Source organism: Hylaeus anthracinus, unplaced genomic scaffold (assembly GCF_026225885.1).
Source record: "Hylaeus anthracinus isolate JK02 unplaced genomic scaffold, UHH_iyHylAnth1.0_haploid 0, whole genome shotgun sequence".
Classification (NCBI taxonomy): domain Eukaryota; kingdom Metazoa; phylum Arthropoda; class Insecta; order Hymenoptera; family Colletidae; genus Hylaeus; species Hylaeus anthracinus.
The window spans coordinates 25,848,447-25,869,557 of NW_026533254.1; the positions used below are offsets into that span (position 1 = coordinate 25,848,447).

General features: G+C 39.6%; 3 protein-coding genes across 10 annotated transcripts in view; 1 reads left to right on the plus strand and 2 right to left on the minus strand.

Moving 5' to 3' along the window:
• LOC128890469 (ribosomal protein S6 kinase alpha-5-like) overlaps positions 1-13,261 on the minus strand; it is a 39,694-nt gene extending 26,433 nt beyond the window's left edge. Inside the window, exons 1-2 of one of the 3 annotated variants that reach the window (XM_054148993.1) lie at positions 12,564-13,261; positions 5,377-5,790 (exon numbers count right to left, since the gene is read on the minus strand). In XM_054148993.1, the coding sequence (XP_054004968.1) occupies positions 5,377-5,635 (259 nt within the window). In that variant the 5' untranslated portion in view covers positions 5,636-5,790; positions 12,564-13,261. Of the gene's footprint in view, positions 1-5,376; positions 5,791-8,945; positions 10,021-12,563 lie in introns of those variants that run through there. The other 2 variants (XM_054148984.1, XM_054149002.1) reach the window with 2 other exon arrangements.
• Positions 13,262-14,036: 775 nt separating this feature from the next.
• LOC128890500 (iodotyrosine deiodinase) lies at positions 14,037-16,948 on the plus strand. 2 transcript variants are annotated; one of them, XM_054149070.1, is made up of 4 exons: positions 14,037-14,891; positions 15,060-15,272; positions 15,330-15,646; positions 15,730-16,948. In XM_054149070.1, exons 1-4 carry the CDS (start codon positions 14,717-14,719, stop codon positions 15,913-15,915), a joined length of 891 nt encoding a protein of 296 aa, XP_054005045.1. In that variant the 5' UTR covers positions 14,037-14,716; the 3' UTR covers positions 15,916-16,948. The 2 variants fall into 2 exon arrangements, with proteins under 2 accessions (XP_054005045.1, XP_054005036.1); XM_054149061.1 differs by having other exon boundaries at positions 15,060-15,646.
• LOC128890484 (zinc finger protein DPF3) overlaps positions 16,871-21,111 on the minus strand; it is a 14,272-nt gene continuing 10,031 nt past the window's right edge. For 2 of the 5 annotated variants that reach the window (XM_054149010.1, XM_054149039.1), the window contains 2 exons: positions 18,487-18,599; positions 16,871-17,901 (listed from right to left, as the gene is read on the minus strand). In XM_054149010.1, the coding sequence (XP_054004985.1) occupies positions 17,770-17,901; positions 18,487-18,599 (245 nt within the window). In that variant the 3' untranslated portion in view covers positions 16,871-17,769. Of the gene's footprint in view, positions 17,902-18,486; positions 18,600-18,971; positions 20,449-21,110 lie in introns of those variants that run through there. The other 3 variants (XM_054149030.1, XM_054149021.1, XM_054149048.1) reach the window with 3 other exon arrangements.

Sequence of the window (21,111 nt, forward strand, 5' to 3'; positions counted from 1 at the left end):
GCGCGCGTAGACCGTTGGAGCGGCCGCGGTAGCGAAGGCTACGCGCTGGCGGCCGCGCTAGTACGCGAACAAGTGACTCGACGTGCATCGAAGGACATTGACGCTGCCGCCTAGCGCGTAGCCTTCGCTACCGCGGCCGCTCCAACGGTCTACGCGCGCTCTGATTGGTCGGGGTTTTCTCTTAATATCTCCGTAACGAAGCCCCATCCGACATTTTTGCAAAGGAAATTGTTGTTCAGAATCGTCTCAGCTACCCCCCATTTCCGGCTCCTCCCCGACTTTTGGGACACCCTGTATACCGACTGATAAGTAGCAAGCTATCAATGGCACAATGTAGCACAACTTAGAACGCATCTTCCTATAGAGAAAAAAAGTTAGTTTCGACAAAAGTACGGGGCTAGTATAATTTTCGTTTCGTTTCTTTTCTGAATTGTTATTGACGTTATCGGTCTCTCATTTACGGCACAATTCGCCACAAATAAAGCACAGTACGGCGCTAGAAAAGAAATACCGAAAATATGAAAAGTACGGGCTATCGAAAATTTTGTTTCTGTTCTGTTTTCTTTGGTACGCTTTGACTTACAGAGTTGCGGTTTACGGCACAAGCGTGGCACGATGTAGCACAATTGAAAAAAATGAAAAATTCGAAAAGCGCGAGGCTAACATCGCACACGTGAAGTTACTTCGGTTCTAGAATTCCCGGATTCGATTTACGACGATTTTCTCTCTGAAAAAAATCGATTACCCGGCGTGAGTTTCGATTACTAACGTCACCGTGCGAAAACAACGTCGCGAAACGCGTGTCCAAGCGGTTGCAGTCCCGCTGCGCGGCGAGCGCAGTTTATTTGGATTCGAACAACGCGATTACCACTTGTATGCAGTGGAATTTTAATGCGACTCCCCTTGCGCTACAAGCGATTTAACGACTCATCCTCGTGCGTTGAAAGAGACACGTGGCCCGTAGATATATTGTATTTAACGTGTTCGCTGCTCCTTCTCGGAACGGAGAAAGAGAGAGACGGACAAGGGTCACGGTATCGTAAATAAGGTGATCGAAGCGGAGCAGAATTTTGCTGCGAAAATTCCAATAAACACATCGGAACGTGCTCCAAAGGTTGAGCAGCAAAAAGAAACGATTATTATTCCCGTGCGACGAGTGTTCGAACCCGGTTTCCTCGAACAGGAAGGAAACAACGTCCGTACGAAAAACAATTATTCTATGGTCTCGACTTATTTTTCACCGAGGAATCGCTTCCTGGTCGGATGGGATTACGAATCCCACCGCATCCTGTGTATTCGACTGAAACGTACACAACGACGTATCTGAGGAAACCTCCAACGCGTTTCGGTTGTTTTGTTGTTGTTGTTAATTCGCCGAGCGGCGGTACTTTGTTCGGAAGTTACGCTTGGATTAATCGATTAGGTTGAATGGAAGATATCGGAGAAAATCATTCAAATGATTTGGAATTTCGACACGAATTTCTCGGTTGCGGCTGAGACGACTTAATAATAGTCTTTCGACCGAGTAAATACACGCTCAGCTTTGTTCCAGTATGTAGCAAGCATGGTGGCACTCGAAATTGCGCAATGGCGTAATCGCGTACACGCTGTCTTTGAACAGCTGCTGGCATGGTGAAATTAAAAACCTTGAACCATGGTCACTCGCGTCTCGGTGAATTTGAATAGTAGAGCTAACTCGCAAAGTATCTGATATTTTCAGTTATTCTTAAAACGGTTCGTTCTGAACTGAATTTGGGAGGTGTTGAGAGTACAGTGGGTGTAAAAAGTATTCGTACACCGATCAATAAAAAACAACAACAACAACAGCAACAGCAACAGCAACAGCAACAGCAACAGAAACAACTTTGTCAACTTATTTTTTATAAACAATGACAATCCAAATATTCTCGGAAATCTCTAGAATAGACAGATTATAAAAAGGATAGCTATTTATGTAAGTTGCGAAATTAACAAGAGAAAACCAATTAATCGATAGAAAAGTTGAAGCAATAAGTATTCGCACAACTGTTTAATTCTTAAAACTTGATTTAAAAAGAAAAAAGAAAAGAAGGAATTTACATTAATTTATAAGTATACGTGTAATACTTCCTTCGTGGGATTATCTTTTGATTTAATAATTGTTGTAACTTTTCTAAGCATTAAATTAACTAAATTATTAGTTGTTCTCTATTAGAACCTTTTTTTTTTTTTTTTAAAGTACTTTAATGGAAATTTGATGTTTTCTAGTTCGTACGAAGCAATAAATTTAATGCGTTTACTTTACAAACTCTACTGTAAATGATCGTAAGATAATTTTGTACGTCATTAGAATCGTACAAATACTTATTGCTTCTATACTTTTACCCACTTCTCGCACTTTTTTTTTGTTCATTTCACAAATTATATTAACTAGTAAATGTTTCGACTATATCTGTCTTAGAGACTTCCGAGAATATGTAAAAATATCATTGATTACAAAAAAAAAAGTTAAGAAACTACAATTTTCACACAAAATTTTTTTTTAGGAGAATTGATCGTTGTACGAATACATTCTACACCCACTGTACATGGTCCATTGCACGCCAAATCGGACGGTTTACAAAATTGTTGTTTTTGATTTTCTTAAACTTTTGGTATTTTGTAGTATCCCTCAAAAGAGGCTTCCTGGTATATTTTGAAACTTCTTTTTATCGCTGCTTCAAAAAATATCGAATTTAAAAAAAAAAGACGCCCTTTCTTTGTTTCTTGCTCATAACTTTCTTAATAATGGTCGAGATTCAATTTTCTCTTTTTCAAAATTTTCGTTCTCAGATGGCCTTTGCAAAAAAAAAAGAAAGAAAAGAAATACAAAAAAGTATTCAAAGTGTTTTTAAAACTGTGCGTATCTCTCGATTTTCTATTTTAAACCGCTTTTAAATCCCTACCCAGAGCAACGAAAAAATATCGAAATCAATTTACAATAATAGAAAAACATGTTGGGAACGAATTACCCTGATTTACGGAGCGAAGGTTAAATTCGAAATAAAATAAAATTGTACCCGTTCGAAATTCTCTCTGTGCGCAAATATTAGGCTGTCTGGAAAGTCCATGCCGATTTTTAGTAGGCGGTACAGGTCTGAATATATCCGAACGGCTGAAAACAAATAACATATGTACGTTCCTTAACAGGTGGAAAAGTTGTGGAACAAAATGCTACATATATAATTCAATAAATATACATCAACATTCAAATACGTCTTTGAATTTTTCTTAAAAATAGGCATGAACTTTCCGGAACAACCTAATAGAATCGTCGCATTTAGAAGATATTTTGGGTTCCGAATGAGCTGTCCTACACGGAATCGTAACGGGGGGTCGATAGTTTCCTAAATAAGAAAATAACGATCTAGGTAGTGTACCCGTGCTTCCTGCGTTTACCTGAATGGGGTTCCAACGTGACTCTACACGCGGCCACAGCGTGACTCATTATTCCCTGTAGATAGCACGGTGTTTATACCGAAACACGTTTAACCTTTGTATCTAGCCACGTTGCCCAACGGGGACACGAAAATTCGTCACGTTCACGGTTGGCGTCGAACGTACTCGGCTCAGCTTATGAGTAATTAGCTCTGACCGCTTTACGGCGCTAGGTTTTCTGCTAAACAAGGAACACTGGGTACATTGTCCACGATTACTTTTCGAATCCATTGTTCCCTGATACCCAAATAAAGTAATTCCGCCAAACAATGAGCGAATAGCCATTTTCAAGTCTAAACTTCGCTTCGAAGGTTCGAGAAATGTATTTTCCCGTAGAGTGTGTATTCTCCCTAGATTGCAGTTATACAGGGTGCCCAAAAAATGTCGGAGGTGATTCGGAGGGGTAATTTGAAACAACTTTTTCCTTAGCGAAAATGTTCTCCGACGCTTCGTTAGGGAGATATTAAGAGAAGAACCCGGACCAATCGGAGCGCGAGTAGTCTACGCCACTGCGGGCGTTCCAACGCTCTGATTGGTCCCAGGTTTTTCGTTAATATCTCCTTAACGAAGCCTCGGACAACATTTTCGCTAAGGAAAAAGTTGTTTCAAATTACCCGAACCACCTCTTTGAGGGACCTCCAACATTTTTGGGACGCCCTGTATAGGTGGATAAATTAGGTCTACACCTGATAATCATTACAATACAGGATGTATGTAGGATGAATGTTGGTTGTACAGAGTACTAGATTCGAATTTTATAAATAGTCTCAGATCTAAGTCCTTCAGAGATTAACAAGTGCCTTTTTAATCATTTATGACTCTAGTTTAAGTACAAATACAGGCTCGTCTTCAATCTCCACGAAACCATCTCTAGAATGAATTTATACAGGGTGTCTCAAAAATATTGGAGGTCCTTGAAAGGTGTGATCCAGGAGGTGATTTGAAACAACTCTTTCCTTAGCGAAAATGTTCTCCGACGCTTCGTTAAGGAGATATTAAGAGAAGAACCCGGACCAATCGGAGCGCGAGTATGCCGGTGGAGCGCTAGCGGTAGCGTATGAGCGCGGCCGCCTAGCGCGTAGCCTTCGCTACCGCGGCCGCTCCAACGGTCTACGCGCGCTCTGATTGGTCCCAGGTTTTTCGTTAATATCTCCTTAACGAAGCCTCGGACAACATTTTCGCTAAGGAAAAAGTTGTTTCAAATCACCCAAACCACCCCTTTCAAGGACCTCTAACATTCTCGAGACACCCTGTATAGAACTGAGCTCCTCTTTGTCACGAAACAAGTCGAAAATGTCCAATACAAATTTTCAGTCAGACTCGTAGTTTTCGAGAAAAACGAGCTCGAATGTGGCGGAGTAGAATGCGCGGGAAACCGAGCGGTTGCGTCAGGTGCGCGCGCATACCCACCCAATTTTCGAATTCGATTTCCTCGAAAACCAAGGCCCGTTCAATAAAAACGTATTGGACATTTTCGACTCGTTTTTGAACGAAGAATCGTCTAACGTACTAAAACAATTCCGATTGACGAATTAGTTATAACTAGACCGCGGATATTGTCGCGCAAATTCGTAATTTTCATAGATAGTTTAACGAACTTGTAGCGTTTAACTTGACTGGAAAAATGCGTTGAATCTAAATTGTTAAGATTCTTATCAAGGAACTAACAAATAGTCAGTAACGTTGACGTTATTGTTACGAAGCTTCTGTATACAAGGAACACAAAATTTCCGACCGTGTATTTGCCATAAATGCATAAACATGGGCAATCTAGTAACAACGTTAACCCGGTAACGGTCCGTCCTTTAAAATTGCAATGTTAAAGTTGCTCTGTACCGTAATTGTTCTCGTGACATCGTTGTGGGTCGAATCGATCGAAAAAAAATGGTCGATTCGAAAGAAAAGCAAGCGCGTCCGTACCTCTATTGAATCTGTCCTCGTAGTCGTCGGAAACTGGCTCGCCGGAATCTCTGACGTCGAGACTGTGGATGGCCTTGGCGAGGCAGTAGCATACTTCCGATCCATGCTTCCTTTCTTCGGTGACGATCGTTTCCTCGACGGCCGCCTCGACGTCGCTCCCGTCCTCGAAGTAGCCGCTCTCGTGCTCGGGATTCTTCATGGTGGTCGGCGAGGTGCGACACTTGAGCATATCACGGTCAGCCACGCTTCTTCTCACCATAGGCGGCGTCACAGCGTAAACGCGACGACGACGGAAGTGTTAACTGACCGACCGTCGCATGGTCGTGCTTCTCGACCGATTCTCTTTCTCCCTCCGTCCTCTTCACCAGGAGATTCGATTTTCTCGTCGACGAGGCTCCGAGAACCTTGTCGATCCTTCGACACAAACAACAACGGCTCGACTCAGTATTTTGGGGATTTTTGGGCGATTTCCGTAAAGAGGTTCGGACTCTAGGCGGAAGGAATTTGGTTCGAGCGACTGCGTTTCCGCGGCGTAAAGGTCGGGTCTGACATCGTTGGCCGTTCGAGGCCACGGCTACGTTTCTCGATCGCGAGGAAGGGTGGGGGACGGTGTGGGTCACGTGGGTGGGGGCTGCTGGGTCGCTTGAACCCTTTGCACACGATAAATTTCTATAAAACCAAAAAGACTCAACTTAGAAAAGAAACATCTACGAACATTCGTGACTCAATGAATCATCGTTACAATTTGTAATTAGCTGTATTCTGATATAAGTAAAATTAAAATTGTACGTTCAAAAAGTCACCTTTTAAATTACATATGTCGCCCTGGAAGCGCCACTCGAGCGCAAAGGGTTAAAGTGGGATTTACGGTATCTTTGTTTTTTAACACGTTGACCGCTAGACTAATATACGGGCAGTATATAATAAGTGTATAATAAGTATTCGTACAGGAACCGATTCGAAGTAAAACTTCGTATATTTATTTGATTAATAAATTTTCGGGGAAGAAATAATTAACATTCCTATATATTTTAAGAGCGGAGTTTGCGCAAATGGCTTGTTTGCGGTGTAACTTTTTTTCTAAAGGGTGGACAAATGAAAATTGCGGTTGGACAAACGTGGACGAATCGTGGACAAACGAATGCAATTTGATTTTTTATCAAAATTTGCATTTGGGGGTGCCAACTTTACGAAGCTCTTAATATCCTAGTTATTAATAAAGCAATTGTCTTCGTTACTTTTTCCAATAATAAGTCGTTTATTAATGTTATTAAAGACGTATAGATTAATCAGAAAAATTTACATAAATTACAAAATAGCAATAAACAAACGAAACAATGTCACATTTTCGGCTTTGATAAAACACGGAGGAGGCATTGTAATGGTGTGGGGATGCATTTCGACTTCCAGCGTCGGCAATTTAGTTTTTATCGATGGCATCATGGTTAAGGATGCTTATTTGAATCGTTTAAAAAGCAATTTAAAACAAAGTGCAGAAAAAATGGGAATTGCTGAAGATTTTAAATTTTACCAGGATAACGATTCTAAACACAAGTCGCGGATTGTTTAAGAATTTTTATTGTATAATTGCACCAAATGCCTTCATCCACCTCCACAATCACCAGACTTTAACCCTATAGAAAACTTATGGGATAAGTTGAATCAACGGATTCGCAATACACCCGTTCGTTCCAAAGAAGAACTTGAAATTAGGCTTCAAGAAGAATGGGCATCCATTTCGACAGAATATTTAAAACAAATAATTTCTAATATGCCGAATCGATTGAGACGTATTATAAAAGAAAAGGGATTTGCAAACAAAATATTAATGTGGAACATATAATGTTTAATTTGAATTAATAAATGTTCTTTCTCGTACTGTCCGAAATATTTTTGTGAACCGAAAATGCGGTACTCTTTCGTTTGTTTATTGTTATTATGTAATTTATGTAAAATTTTTGGATTGATGTATATGTCTTTATTAACAATGTTAATAGACGATTTATTATTGGAAAAAGTAACGAAGACGATTGCTTTTTTTAATGACTACGATATCAAGCCATAAAGCTAACCATACACTGGTGTCCGAATATTTCTGGGAGTCACTGTACAGTTGGTGTAGAAAGTATTCGTACACCGATGAATTTCCAAGAAAACTGCGTAAAATTGTAACTTATTAATTTATTTTTTATAAACAATGACAATCTACATGTTCTCGGAAGTCTCTAAAATAGATAGATTACAAAAAGAATAGCTATTTGTGTAAGTTGCGAAATTAAAAAAAAAAAAATTAATCGATAGAAATATTGAAGCAATAACTATTCGGACAACTGTTTAAAAGTACTTTACTGGGAATTCGATGTTTTCTAATTCGCACGGAGCAATAAACCAATGTGTTTACGTTACAAACTCTGCTGTAAATGGTTCGTCATGGGAATCGTACAAATACTTATTGCTTTTATATTTTTATCCACTTTTCGCATCTTTTTGTTACTTTCACAAATTATATTAACTAGTAAATGTTTCGACTATATCTATCTTAGAGACTTCCGAGAATATGTAAAATATCATTGATTACAAAAAAAAAAAAGAAGTTAAAAAACTACAATTTAACACAAAAGTTTTTTTGGAGAATTGATCGGTGTACGAATACATTCTACACACACTGTATATTAAATAGTCCCGCTGCCGCGACTCTATTATTGCGGTTATACAGGGTGTCCCAAAAATGTTGGAGGTCCTTGAAAAGGGTGGTTCAGGGGGTGATTTGAAACAACTTTTTCCTTAGCGAAATTGTTGTCTGAGGCATCGTTGAGGAGATATTAACGGAAAACACTGACCAATCAGAGCGCGCGGATACCGTTGGAGCGGCCGCGATAGCGATGGCTACGCGCTAGGTAGCCGCTCTCGTACGCGAACAAGTGACTCGACGTGCTACGAAGGATATTGACGCGGCCGCTCAGCGCGTAGCCTTCGCTACCGCGGCCGCTCCAACGGTATCCGCGCGCTCTGATTGGTCGGTTTTTTTTTTATTAATATCTACTTAACGAAGCTCCATCCGACATTTTTGCAAAGGAAAAAGTTGTTTCAAATCACCTCCCGAACCACCCTTTTCAAGATGTTACAACATTTTTGGGACACCCTGTATATCTCGACGATAACTCGTTTAAAGTCGAAAAATGCGAAAACAACCGGTTACGGAATTCTGTGTACGCGAGTGTTTGTACGCACCGCACGTTATCTCCTGTTTTGCTTTGTATCTCGGCAGCGGTTTATCGAAAAAAAACGCGAAATACGGCGTCGCGTTGAATTTTTGTTGAAATTTTCGAAAACAAGTTTACTAGTCGGGATAAGTAAATTAGCAAGTAAATTGTTGACCGAGCCGAGTTCCGATAGGTTACTTTGTTTTCGATGCGCAGTGGGTAAAACGTGCATCAAAAGTCGTGTCGCAATCCCCTTTCTTTGGTTATGCAGTCGTGTTCCAATTCCTCCGCCGAGTCAGGCAAAAGTGTCGGGTCGAACGAAACGGATTGGCATCGTTATCCTACTGACACACTTAAGTCGCGTACCTTGTACGGAGAGCACAGCCTCGGCCTTGGCCACCTTCGCGAATATCCGATCCGTCTCGCCTCGCTTCGGGAAGAACAGCCAGGAAAACGCGCACGATTCCCCCACGGAACAGCGTGCCACGTGTTCCCGTGCCAGGAGCGTGTCCCTTTTCGACCGAAACGGAGCAAAGGGCTTCGCGTTGGTATTTATTTTTAAATGCTCGATAAGACACCGCGTTCTATCCCCGCCGTCGCGCTAAACGGAAGTTTCCACTAGGTGTCAGCGTCGGTCAAAATACGATCCACGATCGTAGGGATAATTATCACTGGCCGACTACCGAACCGCTACCGAGCATATGGTTTCGTCGTGATCGTTAACGGATCTCTCGCACGGCGCAGAAACGGTGCACATGGAAACACGCGGTGTCCAGGTTCTTCTTTTTCACGTCGGTCGTCGGTAACGCTCGTCGAAATATGGAAGCTTTTCGAAAAGTCGTTTCGCGACGGGGTCCGTTCCACTTTCACTTCGGCGAAGCACGTTGCACAGCCGCAGACACGTCGGGAACGGTGTGTTTTCGATGCGTACGTAACGAGACGGGAGACATATGCGCGCACCAAGGAACCGTTGCGTTGTATACGCGCATACACACCGTGGTACGAGGCGCGCGATTCATAGACGCGATGCGCACCGGCCCGAGTCTCGCAGTCGACTGACGCCCGCCTCCCACTACGGGGCCGACGAGTCACCCTTCACCGGCGACTAACAGCTGATTTGGAAAACACCGAGACCCGCCCACTCACGGATCAACCGGCCGCGGTGCCCCGAGCTGTTGCGTAATAACGGCTAATCCTCTTTTCCCGATTCCACGGAAATCGAATTAACTCCGTTGGTGCATACCGACCGATAAAAAGAGACGTGCTTCCAAGTAGGATTCGGGTTACTCGGGGAATACTTTTATTTATAAATAGACCGCGCAAGAAACTACGAAATGCGATAGGAAATAAACATTGCAAGTAACATTCATATTATATTGAGTTGTCTGGAAAGTCCATGCCGAATTTTTATAGGTGGTGCAGGTCTGAATATGTCGAAATTGCTGAAAACAAATAATATACAGGGTGTCCTAAAAATGTTGGAGGTCCTTGAAAAGGGTGATTCAGGGGGTGATTTGAAACAACTTTTTTCTTAGCGAAAATGTTGTTCGAGGTTTCGTTAAGGAGATATTAAGCGAAAACCCCGACCAATCAGAGCGCGAGTATGCCGGTTGAGCGTAGGCTACGCGCTAGGCGGCCGCGCTCATACGCTACCGCGGCCGCTCCAACGGCATCCTCGCACTCTGGTTGGTCAGTGTTTTCCGTTAATATCACCTCAACGAAGCCTCGGACAATATTTTCGCTAAGGAAAAACTTGTTTCAAATCACCTCCCGAATCACCCCTTTCAAGGTGTTACAACATTTTTGGGACACCCTGTATTCCTTGGGTCGTATACGAAGAGAATCCGTACATTATGAATCGTAAATATCCGCGTCCCCTTCGAAACGCGTTCCCCTACTAAGAGTTGTAACTTAAGTGGGTACACAATGTCGACTCGCGTGATAAAGACAAAGAGAGAGTATATCAGTTGAGCAACACCGAAGAGAGTTTGGAGTACCATGGTGTAGGCATGCGCCTTCAAGGAACGAGAGCGATGCTTATGATTCATGATTGTAGATACGCGATTGTAGATAGAGCCCAACATCGTTCTATTATTAATTAATTACTATTGATTATTATCACTATTCATGGCTGAGTAGACCTGTGTAACGCGTCGATAACTCGAGATGCAGTCGACGCGAATAAGTAGGTTGTGGTACGCGCTTAAATTTTTATCGACGTATGGATGGATCGATCGTCGATAAACGGAACGTCGATTTGATCGATAAAACAGTGCTTCGCTGTTGGTCACGAGCGCGATGCGCACATAGATGGAAGCGTAAACATAGGCGTAATGCTTTATTTTTAAATATATCGATGCGTTCGTTCTTTTTATGTTGTTATTGCGAGGAATACTGTTAATTGGATGTCATACACGGATAATTGAATTAAAATAGAATCCCTGCGATACAATAACAACGTGAACTTCAGAAAGTCTTTGAACTGAAAATCCGTCGATCCAATTTCCTTGAACTATCGAGAATATTTCACAACAATTATACAACAACCGTAGTATATTTCTTTTATGAGTATATTAAAAACGATGAGCGGATTATCCTTGCCATGTACGAGGAGAATTATTTTCTTATTTGCATAAGTAAATATTTATTCGACCACCTTCAAAGAAAAGTTTACTCGAATAACAAATAATGTCTTACACAACTATCGGGTCTCCAGTAGAAGATCCTTTCCTGAAGTCCTATAAATAGGACCCTGGTACACAATTAATTAACAACAAAATGTGACTGACATTCGACGTGCAGAAGTCTAAAGATAAAAGTCAGCAGATTTATTTTAGACTGTCCTGTCTGCGTCAACAAAGGGTGATAAGCGTTTTGCTGCTATAGTTGCACGATTCTGTTTCATTAACCAATAAAACAGGACCCAGTATTACGTGCTTAAAAGGCCACCTTCTGCTTGCATACCACTAAAATTAGAAACTTATGTATGTTGTTTCTGTTCTGTGGCAACCAAACATACAAATTCTTCCTTTAGTTTCAGGAAAGACAGACTCTCACGGCCACCACGTTATTGTACAGATATTTTGGACTGACGTTGTATTTTTAGTACTTGAGAATGTCACTGACACCTTATGGTATTGCCTTTTTATTTTGAGAAGCAACCAAACAATGTCGAGCTAATGGAAAAGGTACGGAAACTCTAACATTCTACCTCGCTGCATAGATGTTAAACAGGTTAAATTCAGGTTTCTTTTCTGTATAATACAATTCAATTCAAAATTTGTGTACCTTCTCTAAATTTTATTCTAATGTAATGTAAAAGAAAATAGAATACTGTTTAGAATACTGTTCTAACATTCCTTGTAACGCACAGTTTTGTTTGTCATATGATGCAACCGAAGAATTTTTTTATTACAGAGTAGAACTATAACCTAACAAACAGCTTGGAAAATATGATCAATAAATTATTTTTCGACAAACAATTACGTGAACGATTCATTTTGTATATTTAAGAAGCATCTCGTGTGAAATTCTGAGCTACTCGATGCAACAGCAGGACCGACGATAAAGTTACCAGCGCCCAGCTGCGATTTCCAATTTAGGCCCCTTCGATCTCGCGTTACAAATTAAAAATAAATGAAATCCGAAATTCCCAATTTCTCGATCGCATCGAATATAAAACGCGTTTTATATTCGATTTTGTTACGTAACGATATAATCGGACCAATACCGAGCTACGAAGTAACGAGTCAACGTAAAGATGTATATAATCTCTATTTCAAATTTCCTTTGGCAGCTATCGCATTAAAATAAATTTTTCCTCGTTCGTTCTCGCGGATCCCGTGCAACAGTTACGCTCGCATAAAAACGAAATATTATCAACGATTCGAAACGACAATCGATTTGGCGTTATCGGAATCGAAGATAAGCGTTGATCGTCACCTGGGTAGCGTCGAGAGGTGTGAGAAAGAAAATTGCACATACCAAATGTCAAGACATGGGTGACCGTCTGTTCCGTGCTGGTATTCCCAAGGATTTCCGAGGGTGGGGGTGGCGGTGGAAGTGGCGGCTGCATGACGTTCTCCATTCCCCTCTTTGCTCGTTAAAATTTGTTGTCACTCGCGATGCAATACGGTATTCCTCAAAGAAAACACATCTCGCGAGACACACGGCTCGATGGGTCCACTTGTTCGTCGCGAAACGTGCGCGTGACCGTTCTCAACGTATCGACACGATCCCGTTGACAGGAACGATTAACGAGGTTAATTTGCGTGCACGGGGACGCTCGCTCTCCCGATCATCGACGGAATCGATATATGATCCACGAGATTCCCGTTGACATCGCGTTTTACATGATTGCTACGATTTTTGTTCCGTCCCGTGTTGACGGACGACGAAGACACGCACGTTTCGTCACTGCGCATCCGCAACGTGCAACCGAACGACACCGACTGCTTCGATTGCTGCGCCGCCACTGTCGACTGTGGTCGATCGCTTACCGACTGTAGCAATAACACGTCGCTAGAAAGCATCACACTGTATTATTATACGCAATCTTTTCGCTCGAGAAACGAACGACCGCTTCCTTCGAGAGATAATCACACGAATCCGCCAATGGCGAATCTAGACTTATCGCGGCGTGAGAATAATCACTTCGAGTGGCCCCTTCCTTTTCTCGGTCGAATATCATTTAAATGTTATTTATCGTTCTATATAAATCTCTAGATGAAATATTCGAATTGAATATGTTAAAAATATAAAAAAACCGTCAACTCTTAGGTTCTCATGTACTCGAGGGCCTGGCACGTTCGACTTTCGTGGTAGATTCGTCCCTGAAGTCGGCGCTGGAGTCACCAGTGCCGGCCATCTATGCACCGGTGCCCCGCGATCGAAGGGGCTCCAACATGATCAAGAACTAAAGAAACTCATGAAATAATGTACTCTTGCACATCGAATCAGTTATTTCTAAATGTATCAACTGTATCGAAACTTTTCTTTAGTGCCGAGCGTTCTTTCAGCAAATGAAAATTAATCAAGAATTATCTTCGGTCAGGCATGTGTGCAGAAAAATGCACTTTGTTAAATGCACTTGCTATATTAAGTATCGAAAAAGAAATTGCAAAAAATTGTAATTTTTCTGAAGTAATTAATACACTAGCAAAAACAAAATCACACATTAAATAAACATGCATTAGTAATATATACGTTCGTGTTTGTATTCTTTCTTTTTTACTTTACAAAAAATTTAGGGCCCCAAATGGTTTCTTGGACCCAGGCCCGTTTATAGAGAAGTCCGGCTCTGGCCGATACAATGACCGATTTAGGTGTTCCGCTTCTAAATTGTAAATGAAAAATAAATGGAAGCTGCACCCGTGAATTTCAAGTAATATCTAGCAGCGTACGGGATATGACAAATCGAACTTACATCATGGTTACACCGCAACCTTGTAACACTGATAAGCAAAACCCATGTAAGAATAAGGGGCATAAGAGGCACCATGAGTCGTTGCGTCATTTGCTTCTGAACGCGAAGGAGGCAAATGGTTATATGCGAAATAAATAATGCCCGTTAAAAGTAAACAGTGACTTTATTCGTAGTAACAAGTCTTTAACAATAGTAAGATGTTAATAAAAGTCATTGTCTAAGTCAGCGTCAATGAATTTATCGTAATTCTTCATAGCCTGAGTTTCTTACGCTGAATAATTAAATCGTTACCATATATTGCTTAAAATGTAGTTAGACGTTTTTTCGGTAGATTATATTCTCCTCTATCGAAAAGAAATAAGTGCGAATGACGATTTCCAATTCGATCGTTATAATCGTTACGATTAGAATTAGAGTTTCCTCGTTCGACGCTTTGGAAATCCGAAATTTTGCTAGGCGTAATACTTTGAAGAGACGAGCACTTAAATATTTCGTTGTATCGTAAACGATCGACAAACATAAGCGAGTAATTAAATCTAAAGTTCCAGAGCGAGTAATGGGATACATCGTGCCGTTTAAAAGCGATATCTCAGATAATTTGTTTCAGATGTATCTCACCACTCGTATTAACGAGTAATCTCTTATTGTTAACCTTCCTTCGGTAGAATTCCGAATATTTTCTTATAGAAACGAACTTTGAATTTCTCTACAAATGATTTCTGAACTTCTACCATTTTGGACGAAATACTGGTATCACGTCGTGATCGGTATTATTTCTTGTGTATTTTTAAAAGTACTTTACCAAGTATCGAAGAAGAGCGTCATTTCTATTAAAAACGATGAGAGTGATTCTAAAATTTTAAATAACGGTATCGAGGAGCCAGAAGGTAATAATACCCAATGTTATTGCCACCAAATTTGGATTTGTAACGCTAGACTTGTTAAAAAATGTATGCCATTTAGTATACAAAATTAATTTAAAAAGTATGTCAAATCCATTTCACTTTATCGTATGTAATAACAGGTAATCTTGATAATAATTTAATGGTTTTTAGACTCTAGCGAAGAAACATTAGGAGATAGCGAGGAACCTGCTCTACCAAAAGACTTAGAACATATTCCATACGAATATAAAAAATCCTCTGAATCAGAGATGCTCCGTAGAGCATCAGAGTTTTATAAAATAGTAGCCGCTAGAAGAACTATAAGATTTTTCAGTCCAGACCCCGTACCAAAAGAAGTCATACATGAGATAATAAAAGCTGCAGGTACAATATTACGTAATTACATTCACAGTACTGTTTATATATCTAAGTCTGTTTTAGGCACTGCGCCTAGTGGTGCACATACAGAACCATGGACATTCGTAGCGGTATCAAGCCAAAAGGTGAAAGAGCAAATACGATGTGTTGTTGAAACCGAAGAAGAAATAAATTACAAGCAAAGAATGGGAGTAAAGTGGACCACTGACTTACTTCCGTTAAAAACCAATTGGATCAAAGAATATCTGACAACTGCACCTTACTTGTTGCTAGTATTTAAGCAAACTTATGGAATTTTGCCCAACGGAAAGAAAAAAGTTCATTACTACAACGAAATAAGCACATCGATAGCATGTGGTATTCTCCTTACGGCTATACAGGTAATAATCGTTATAATACTATTATTTCTTACAGCGTGTACCTATGAATAGTATGAATCTTAATACGAGAACTTTAAAACTAGTACGCAGGTTTGGTAACTCTGACTTCTACTCCTTTAAATTGTGGACCTGCCATCCGCAACATTCTTGGACGTCCTCCTAATGAAAAGCTTGTCGTATTACTACCAGTTGGATATCCGGCAAAGGATGCTACAGTGCCTGCTCTTCGACGAAAACCTCTATCAAATATTTTAGTCGAAATTCATTGACATATACGTAATAACAAACAGTGGATTCCCGTCTAATGCTCCATCAGAATTACGTTTGCTTATGGGATAATATCAAATGAGTACACGTAATCATAGATTTATACAAATCCTATTTTTGATAAAAAAACTTATATTTTTTTTCTTGAGTATTGTTTGTTACTTATGAATATCTTACATTACACTTTCGCAAATATATATATTATTTATCGGTAATTATAGAATATAGTTTTCCTTGGTCACAACATGACTTCCGATCTTATAAAGTTATCCTAAAATGTTCAAAAGGGAAGCTAATCCCTGAAATATAGCACCCAAAGAAGTTCTATCGTTATGTATTATCTTCCTGCACTTGGAAAATTTGTCATGGCACACAATAAGACTGTCTAAAGTTAGCGATTTCAGTTTGTACAAACTAATGTTTATTCAAATTTGCATACAGTGTGTTAAAAATAAGCAATATAAAATGTAAAGTCACCACGTTTAAATCGGTTCAAACTCAAAATATTTATAGACTAATTTCTCATGACACCTAGTACACAATTAAACGTCGTGAAGCGACCCTAAAATTACTGAATAAAAAAAAAAAAAAAAAAAAAAAAAAAAAAAGAAAAGAAATACATTAATGAGTACCAAATATCACCACGGTATCTTAAATTAAGTACATTCGATATATAAAATATAAAAATACTGAACTAAGATTAAGGGGAATATAGAATATAATTTTTTTGTCTGCTGTACTGCGAGTTTGTATGTCATAGCTATACCGCTACTAATGGCTGTGTCGTTAAGTGTAAAAGCTTTAGCATCATGATACGTACAGATAAACAGACGGTGTCCTATTCGTCGCTATTTATGAAACAGATGCTATTAATATCGTTTTTTTTTCTCCCTAGATTCTAGGGCCTAGAATATCAATTTTTTCTTACTTTTGCATCTTTCGTGAATTTCTTGGATCGAACCAAGCCGATAGCGAGGAGCTAAGAGTTTATGAAAATTCAAAATCTCCGAATTTCTTTCTTTCTTTTTTTTTTTTTTTTTAAATATAATCATCAAAATTCTAAAAGCGACCAAACTTCGAATGTCAATGGCTAAAAGTAAATTGGCCTAGAACTAGGAGAGTACCATTTCGTTAGCAATTATCAAACTAACATCTAACATTTCTATAATAGTAATATCTCCGTCGATACTACCTGTCTTTCTAAAACGAATAAAAAATACATTTGTCTCGTTTCAATGAAGAAATGCAATCGTTCAACGACAATCCATTGTCAGAGTCCTTGATACTAAAGTTATTCCATTAGTTCCATTAACTTCAACGGTGAGCTTATAGAGATTGGGTTCACCTAATTGTTTCGTTTTCTTTTTTTTTTTCTTTTTTTCTCTTTAATAGAAATATTCAGACAGTCCATTAACGATATACTTTTATATACTACCGGTAAACGCTAGTTCGTTAAAATTATAAATACGCAGTTATCATACTTTTAGTTTTCTGAGATCACCAGTGCCTGAGATATCTAACGCAGCAGCATACACTACGAACAACTTCGTGAAGTTTCGTCGTTATCGTTGAAACTTAAATAAGAAAGGAAAGAAAGAAAGAAGGAAACAAAATATTACGAAAAAATAAAATAAAATAAAATAAAATAAAATAAAATAAAATAAAAATTGAATCGTTAATGCTGCCAGCTTCGTAACGAACTTCCTTAACCAACGAAATATCTTCGATAAATTGGAAGTACATCCGCGTCTACGTAATACTATAAGGAAAGTGAGCTCGTGAATACTCTCCTAATTCGAGAACGGCCGCTGCACCACAGATTTAAAATCCGTGACTTATCTACGAGACAAGTGACTTTAATCACGGTGATGAAATTCTGCTATGCACAGACGGCAAGACCAGGAGCCCTCGGGAGGAGACGCAAGAGGTGGAGACAGACAATACATGTGGTATCCACGATCACAGTCGTCACAGAACAGCAGCTGATCCTAGTTTAGTTCGCGAAACAATTAATTAGCTTGCTACGAAAATTACCTTGGCACGAGCGGTTTACTTTGTTTTTGTTTTTTAAATCGATTGTCATTTCTTTCGCGTTACCCTAGACTTGTTCGGAATTAAATTTTATGCGACTAATCGTTCAAAAAAAAATATGAATTTCAAGATGTGAAATAGAGTGGCTCCGATACTAAGTTGCAATTTTTTGGGTAAGCGTAATTTAGGTGTCGATAGAGACGGAATAGTTTCCGTGCATCTCGCTCCAACCATTTTCCCATGCTAAATGATATTATATCGAAGCGAAATGCGCCAGGTTTGCGCTGGAGACACTCGCCGTATCGAGCGCTACGCGATATGCAGATAGCAAGAGCGATCGCGCACCTTGCGCTAGCCGCTCCTGAACGGCGAATGTCTGCCGCGCATCTGCCTCGCGCACGAGCGGCCCTCGTGTTTCCCCGCGAAACCTAAAAACATACTAAAATAGAAATAAAAAGTGTGAAAATAATTGGAGCGAGCGTGGACGGACCGTTTCGTTCGTACGCGTTAAGGGGTCCCGTAAAATGGTGATAGATACTCACATCGTTGTCAGAGGTGCCACAAATGGAACAGCATTTGCATTCGATACACTGCCACCTGTACTTGCGAACAGAAACGATCATGTTCGCTGTGAATTGCAAACAAGTCGGATGCCCTATAACAAGAATGGAACACGCATATGGGACGGAACAGGATTACTTGTTTTTGGACGAGTAGAAAGGTGCTAGGACATTTATCTTGTGCCGAAGAACAGTGAACTCCAAGCTATCTCGTTTTCTATTATTTCTTTTTTTTTTCTCTCTCTCTCTCTCGCATCAGAGTACGTAAATTTTTATCTTTGGTTTTTTCAAAATTCGAACAGAAGCACTCGACAATTGAACATCAATTCTTGGCTTTGATCAATATGTAGAGAAAACAAACGCGTGCGATCGTAATTTATATGATATATATATATATATATAGAAATATATATGTAAAATGACTTTCACCCTTCCTCAGCACTAAAAACGTCCGGAATAATGATACGTTTTGTTATGTTTCCGCACAGAATGTTTTATTTTATGATATCTGCGATTTCTTTTGATGTCACCTCTTGAACATATTGTTATTTTATTTGGAATAGTAAAGGTGGTAAAGTAATAGCGGTGCGTACCTTGGAATAGTTCACGTTCTTTCTTGCGCAGCACAATATAAACGTCGCGGACCAGCACACTCTCTCACTCGCATAATCTCCAAAAATTCTCTCATTCGTTCACTTTCACGCTGTTTCCCTCGTTCACTTTTTTCTCATTCTTCTACACACGCACACAACTCATATAACGTATCACATTTCATATATATATATATACATATATATATGATATACATATGATATAATATATATATATTTATATATATTTATATATAACTAGCGTTACTTAAATACTAGATTTGTAAGCCTCATGGGTATTGCTTAATTAAAAATTGCCTAATAACAAGTCTTCGATTTTTATATAACAAGGAGGAACTATTTGCATGCTTTCGTATTTTTTCGTATTTTTCGTTTTCATCATTTTTTCTTTTTTTTTTTTTGTTTTGTTTTTGTTTCCTGCCTCTCTTATACTATACCATGTGAGTTTCTCTTACGATAAATATTTAAGAGTACCGGGAGATACGACAGCGATTCACCTTTTGAATTTATTCTCGTCGCATGGCCGCTACCGGATGGCAAATTATAACGATACTCTAAGACAAGGATGATCAACGCGATTAGTTATGGCGCACGGCCAATAGCCTCGTGCAAATTAATATCTTCCGTCGTTACGGACGAATCGAACGTTGCGGTTGGTCGTGCTCGCAACTAATCCAGTTGGTCATCTCCGGTCTATAAATCTTGCGACACCTTCTCCATTTCGTTTCTTTTGCAAAGACTGGAAAGTGTACGGGGAACGGTTAACCCTAGGACGACTTCTGAGGTCATTCGAGATTCCTGCAGAATGAAAATTTCATTAGATTCGAATCGACTCTCGCAACGATTATGATTACATCTGCAAAAGTAACCATTTACATCGAGTGAAGTGTAACGAATCGTTAATATTTTTATAAGTAATTATTTAATTTAATATTTTTATAAAAGGACAGGATGAATCTGAAATTTGGAGATCAATTATGTACGAGTACTATCTCACGTTTTGATATTTACAATTTGTTGCAACTGTACGAAGCCACCGTTGATGTTTAGAGGAAGCAAAAAAGAACAAGTTGCGAGTATTTGAACGATGCTCGCGATCCAGAAGTCCTCCGAGGGTTAAAGGACACAGAACCGAGGCGTGACGCTCGACGACCATCTAGAAAATTGTTCTGCACGGAGAACGCTGCATTCTCGGTTGATTAGACGCACCGTAAAATTAATCGCCTATCACTGTATCGCTCGTCGACGTGACGGACGTAACATGACATAACAAGGAAACCTAGCGTCGAGTACGTGCGCGTTGCAACTTGCGTCGTCTTGTGTATCCGTAAATCTATGAAAACATGTAACGTTAGCGTTTCTTTTAAAAAAAAAAAAAAGAAAAAAAAATGAATTAAATGAATCGAATAATCTCCTACCTCCACGAGACGAAAAACTCATAAGGTATCGTTACAGTGTTAGATACGACGCTCTTTAATTCTATTCGAACGATATCTTGCACGAATATCAAAGCTTGTACAAAACTAAGCTATATCGAATCTCTACTCAAGTATCTGTGACGATACATCCTTTTTCTTTCTTTCCCTCTCTCGACACGACGTATAAGTCGTACCTAACTCGAACAAAACACATGAAAAAGAATACATCTTTCACCATATACTCTATGCCAGCGCCGATCGTCTACGCTTCGGCGCACGGCGAGCGCGCGAACTTATCTTTTTTTTTCTCCTTTCCTTTTCTATTTTTTTTTGTTCCTCTAAATACGCAATAAATATTCTCTCGTCAACGGACATGACGATCCGATAGCAGAAGACATTCACTATACGTAACGCGACGAAATGATTAATGCCCAGAACGAAACGGATGATTTGAAGAGCAGCAGGTTCGGTGGAATGTGTGGAAAAAAAAAAAGAAAAAGAAGAAGAAGAAGAAGAAGAAGAAGAAGAAACAGAAGAAGAAGAAAAGGAAGAAGAAGAAACAGAAGAAGAAGAAGAAG

What these genes read in the sequence shown, in the direction of transcription:
- LOC128890500 (XM_054149061.1), top strand. Translation starts at nt 14,717, where the DNA reads ATGATTTCTGAACTTCTACCATTTTGGACGAAATACTGGTATCACGTC. An exon ending in CGGTATCGAGGAGCCAGAAG is followed by an intron (nt 14,892 to 15,059) that starts GTAATAATACCC and finishes AATGGTTTTTAG; the next exon opens with ACTCTAGCGAAGAAACATTA. An exon ending in TTCTCCTTACGGCTATACAG is followed by an intron (nt 15,647 to 15,729) that starts GTAATAATCGTT and finishes CTTTAAAACTAG; the next exon opens with TACGCAGGTTTGGTAACTCT.